We start from the raw sequence: 5,783 nt of genomic DNA, 5'->3' as shown, positions 1-5,783 counted from the left end.
CTCGGGTGGAGGTCTATTCCTTCGTTGACCGTGAGAGCTTGTCATGTGCTAAGTTGGGACACCCCTGCAGGGATTTGAACTTTCAAAAGCCGTGCCCGCGGTTATGGGCAGATGGGAATTTGTTAATGTCCGGTTGTAGATAACTTGAACCTTAACTTAATTAAAATGAATCATCAGCGTGTGTAACCGTGATGGTCTCTTACCGGCGGAGTCCGGGAAGTGAACACGGTTGTTGGAGTTATGCTTGACGTAGGTTGCTATAGGATCACTTCTTGATCATACTTTTATCGACCGTGCTTTGCCTTCTCTTCTCGCTCTCATTTGCGTATGTTAGCCACCATATATGCTAGTCGCTTGCTGCAGCTCCACCTCATACCTTTTACCTTACCCATAAGCTTAAATAGTCTTGATCGCGAGGGTGCGAGATTGCTGAGTCCCCGTGGCTCACAGATACTTCTAAAACCAGCTTGCAGGTGCCGATGAGTCCGTGTAGATGACACAACCAAGCTCAGGAGGAGCTCGATGAAGATCTTGTCCTTTGTGTTGTTTCGCTCTAGTTGATTAGTAGTGGAGCCCAGTTGGGGTCGATCAGGGACCTTTTGTCGCAGTTGGGGTTCTTCTTTTATTTTGGTTCCGTAGTCGGACCATGAGTGTATTTGATTGGTGTAATGTTTATTCATGTAATTGTGTGAGGTGGCGATTGTAAGCCAACTATGTATCTCTTTCCCTTATGTATTACATGAGTTGTGTGAAGATTACCTCACTTGCGACATATGCCTTCAATGCGATTATGTCTCTAAGTCGTGCCTCGACACGTGGGAGCTATAGTCGCATCGAGGATGTTACACCGACACACTTTAAAATTGAGCAAAAATTGAATGGACGAACAGTTTAGAGCCTTTGCCTGCGGTTAATTGATCAAACTGGTGGTAACGTTAAGTTTGATCATTTGGAAATGTCTGGATCTACAATTATTTGCTAGATAGGAGTACTAAAGAACCTGACTTGTTGCAGCTGCATTGCTCATCCTATTCATCACCTTGAGCTAAAGACTGCGGATGTTGGATACGGTTTACAGAGATGAGCTTCGGGCCCGCCACAGTATCAACAGTGGATTTATTGTAGCTCAGGCATCCTCAAGCACACACATGTCTTTTCCTTTTGACTATTTATAACTATAAGTTTTTTCTACCAAATTTCTGCTATTTTTCACAACCGGAACATAGTAGAGTTATAACTTTTAAATTTGCTTAGGCGTGTCATGACTCTACCATTGAAAAGATTGGCCTCCGAAGAGGGGATGTGATTGACTTGGATCATCGTTCTACTGTAGTTGAGGTACTAACTTTCTAGCATTGTAGATAAATTAGTTTAGTTGTACCTGCTACTTAGAGCTAATATGGTCAAACTGTGTGTTCTAGCTTGAAGAATTTCTTCTTGGTCTTGGTTGGGTCTTCTTGGAGAAGAAGCTTGATTCGCACTCGACCATAGATGTCAAGGTATATTAGCAAAAGAAGTAAAGCGTGAATTTGTGATAAAAAATAACCAACAAATTGTATGGCATTTTTTTGTTTGTTTGCAGATACGAGTTCATGATATTCGTGCAAAAACAAGTGTTTGTACTATTTTACCTATGGGATTCAGCGATGCTGTAGTGCACTCATACCATTCATCAGGTAGGTGGCCCAACTTGCTTACCTGGGATAGTTTAGTAATTTAGATGAGAAAGTTTCTTCCTTTTTCTTAATCCAAAATGACTATCCGGTTTTACTATTGCTGATGCATATGAATTTACTCTGTTTATGTAGTCGCTACGTGCACAATGGTCAACATACACAGTTTGTTTCATTATTGTGTAAACTAGGCTTAAACAAATATTAACCATAAAATGCTTTACTTATTTGGGTTTCTGTATACTGCAGCCTCATCCCAGGCCGTGAGACCGTGACGATGTGAATTAGGGATCTCATCATGACAAAGATTAGCTTAGGTCGGTGTATGGTTCGTGGTTCTATGCTGGTCTCACTGTAAACTTCATCTCAGGATACAGCAGTAGTCAGCACCGGCGACACCTCAGTCTTTGCTAAAATTAAGGTTTGCTCTATGCTTTTAGTTTTTTCCCCCTTGCGGGTGACTATGCTTTTAGGTATCACTTGCCGCTAACTTGGATGACTCATTGTGACGAGTGCTTCAACAAACGTCTTATATTAAGTTATATAGGGAGTATCTAGGTTGAGCCAATCGTTCAGTCTAAACTTTGAGCAGCCTTGAACACAACGCATGCTCATGGCCAGAGGTAGAGTAATAGCAGAAAAGTTATTCTAGTACTCCCTCCGTTCCTAAATATTTGTCTTTTTAGAGATTTTCAACAAGTGACTACATATGAAGCAAAATGAGTGAATCTACACTCTAAAATATGTCTATATATATTCATATGTGGTAGACTGGTAGTTCATTTGAAATCTCTAAAAGGACAAATATTTAGGAACGGAGGGAGTATTTGCTTATAAGCTTATTCAGAAGGAGTGCTACATAGGCATATGCTAAAGGGAGAGGAATCCTTTAATTATTTATTTCTCGGCCTGGGCCCAACTATGTATAGAAATCTATGTACTCCCTCTGTTTCTAAATATAAGTCTTTCTGATATTTCAATATGGACTGCATACAGATGCATATAGACGTATTTTAGGGTGTAAATTCATTCATTTTGCTCTGTATGTAGTCTATATTAAAATCTTTAAAAAGACTTACATTTAGAAATGGAGGGAGTATTATTGTCTGCATTGGCAGCAAAGTTATGGTGCTAAATCTGGTGCGACCAATGCAGACATTGAACTGTATATCATGCAGCTTATAAGATACAGTGTATTGTAAAATAACTTGGAACTTCTTAGGCGTGATTTACCTGGCAAATTTGTAGCTAGGTGCATGATTGCAAAGTTGTCTCCTTCATGAAGAGGAATATGCATCGGAGGAAATAACGTCTTCTGATGTTGTGAAGAAAAAAAATTCTAATAGGGTTGCTTGATGTTGTGAAGAAAGCTCGGCTAAAGACACTAAAAATACTAATGAGAAAGAAGATGAGAGCCAGTTTGAGCAAACAAAGTCGAGTTTACTTGAAGCTTGAAGAATGGAGAAGAGGAGAAAGGAGGCAAAGGCCAGTTTGCACAAAGCTTGAAGAATGGAGAAGAGGATAGGAAATAGTCCACTGCTTTTGAACGAATAGGAGGGCTGTTAAGATAAACTCAACTCATTCAAAAGCAACGGTGGTTGTATGGTTCCATCAAAAGAACCTCAGATATGAAAACTGAAACCGAAGGGTATGTAAGCAGTTATAGCATCCACAACCAGATATAGCAAATCTAACCCCCTAAGTGACTGGTCGACCCTCATATGGCCATGTCCACAACGGGGTACCTCAAATTTGACCCCTCAAAACCATGGTATCTATGCAATGTGAGAAATTATCTACGTCGATCATTTTACCGACATAGACAGACATAGATGAACACAGTTCAAACTAAATTCCATACATCTATACCATCTATACCAATATAAAAAGACCCAAAGGGCAAATCCAATTAATCTCGACCATTAAACCATGCCAATCCAATGACCTAGATTGCTCCAATGGTGAGCTCTCAACATGTTAAGCGTGCAATTAATAGCATACCAAATATCAACATCTATATTAATCTCATAATTAACAAGTAATTGATATCCTACCTAATATCAACATGCAGTTGATTTTCTCCCTAATATCTCATTTACTAGTAAATATAAACACAACTCAGTTCATCGGACCAAAGGATTTAGTTCATCGCCGGCAACATAGATAAAAACTAAATTAAATAAAAACTAAACAGAGACGGTGCGCGATGTTGGGACATCACCACTTCCGTGCCCACTGCCTCTTGCGGCATGCGGCCCACGCCTCGGATTCGGGCGTCTGCGTCCAAGCCGGCGTGGGCACGAGGACCTGGCGGTGACAAGGGACGCCATTCGGAGTAGGTAGAGAAGGGCTCAGAGAGAGAGGGGGGGGGGAGTTGCGCGGACACGATAAGATGGCGTCGTCGTCCGCACCGTGTCGCCAAAAGGCATGGGGATAGACCTTCCGCCTCTGCCTTGTAGTCGCAACCGGCACAACGCGATGCGGACAGCGAGCTCCTACTCGTTGTCTGCCTCCGCCTCGCGCAACAGCGACTCCCAGTTGACTGGGTAGTCGATGTTGAACGTGTGTTGTCGGAGCTTGACATTGGATCGGAATAGGAGGGGAGGGAAGAGGAGGAACGAAGGAGAGTGCAGTGAAGACGGGGAGTGTGGTTTGACTACGGTCTAGGGTTTGCTCGAGTGGTAATATTTGTGGGGTTCGGGTGTGCCAGCTTGGGCCGGTCCGACGTGACGAACGCATCAGGGCCTCCTCATACCCACCCTAGATTTGGGCTGGGTTATAGGAGTGCTGGTCTGCTCGGGCGTCTACGGGCAGTTTTAGGAGGCCGGCTAGGTCACGTTTTCGTGACTCGGCACTCATGGAGGTGTCTATCCGGCCAGTTTGGGGAGTCGGCTTGTAGATGCCCTTATATTAACTCGTGTGAATGAGATCTGTGGCATTCAAGTAAGAATAATAGTAGAGCCAACTGCTAATTATTTTAGTAGTGTCATTATAACTAACCTAGTAGTCAAAATGTATAGTTAGTTTGTTAGTTATATGTATGTGTGAGCAGACCGTAGCGAGCAGATCGTAGCTCAGATGTTTATGTTATTTGTGGTTGTAAGGTCATATTTATCCCTAAGTGTTTTGGTGATTGATGACAATGCATTTGCGGACTAATCGTGTGCCATGAGCTTTCCAGACTCTTCTCTGCTAGGCACAAGATGATTGGGTGCCCCTCGAAGACTGACGAAGACGGCGTCTTTTCTACGTTTCTTTTTGGTGGATTTGAGTCGTAGGAAAGTTGTACTATTAAGAGGGGGTCCGCGTTGGAAAGGTTTGGGTGGAATCATCACGTACACGTCTCCTTTTATCCCCTTCTTCTTCCTTGGAGCTTCCTCCGTTTTCCTGCCATAGTTGACTGACTGCTTGTGTGGTTGCGGTAGTACCGCTCCAGGATTAACGGTAGTATCGTGGGCATCCACGGTAGTACCGCGCAGTGGCACGGTAGTACCGCTGGTGCTCACGGTAGTATCGCTCCCCCGGAGCCTTACTACCGCTGCCCTACCCGGCTAGTGCCGCCCGGTTGCGGTAGTAGGAGCGGATGTAATTTTTTACATCCGCACTTGCCGCGGTAGTACCGCTTTCGCCGTGCGGTAGTACCGCCCTAGGCGGTCAGGCAGTAGTACCGCCCCTCGGCAGTACTACTGTGTCGAGTTTTTGCTACTTCCGTTCTTTTGTGGAAGTATGCACGGAAGTTCCCCTCCCCCCTATCGGGACTTTTTGCCTCACGGTAGTACCGCCCTGATGGCGTGGTAGTACCGCGCGGGCGGAAGTACCGCCCAAGCTTGCGTCTGTTTCCCTGGCTGGGGGTCGCGGCAGTACCGTAGGGTGGTACGGTAGTACCGCACCACCGTGCGGTAGTACCGCTTTGTTGCAAGCAGTACTACTGCGCGGCCTTGCGGTAGTACCGCTGGCCATGCGCGGTAGTACCGCTGGCCGCGGGCTGGTAGGTGGGTAACAGTTGGATCTTTTCCACACACTATATAAAGGGTCTCCTTCCCCGTTGACTCACCTCTTCCACCATTAAATCTCCATTATTGCTCCAAGCTCTATTTTCGCCCGATCTCA

The 5,783-nt window shown here is 44.5% G+C and overlaps 1 protein-coding gene across 1 annotated transcript; it reads left to right on the top strand.

The window, feature by feature from the left end:
- Positions 1-1,080: 1,080 nt before the first annotated feature.
- On the top strand, positions 1,081-2,309 carry LOC119353091. The gene is made up of 5 exons (XM_037619674.1): positions 1,081-1,101; positions 1,255-1,338; positions 1,422-1,499; positions 1,583-1,676; positions 1,923-2,309. Exons 1-5 carry the CDS (start codon positions 1,081-1,083, stop codon positions 1,946-1,948), a joined length of 303 nt encoding a protein of 100 aa, XP_037475571.1. The 3' UTR covers positions 1,949-2,309.
- Positions 2,310-5,783: the final 3,474 nt, after the last annotated feature.

Source organism: Triticum dicoccoides, chromosome 1A (genome assembly GCF_002162155.2).
Source record: "Triticum dicoccoides isolate Atlit2015 ecotype Zavitan chromosome 1A, WEW_v2.0, whole genome shotgun sequence".
In the NCBI taxonomy this organism is placed as follows: domain Eukaryota; kingdom Viridiplantae; phylum Streptophyta; class Magnoliopsida; order Poales; family Poaceae; genus Triticum; species Triticum dicoccoides.
This window is presented reverse-complemented; position numbering and strand designations above follow the sequence as displayed.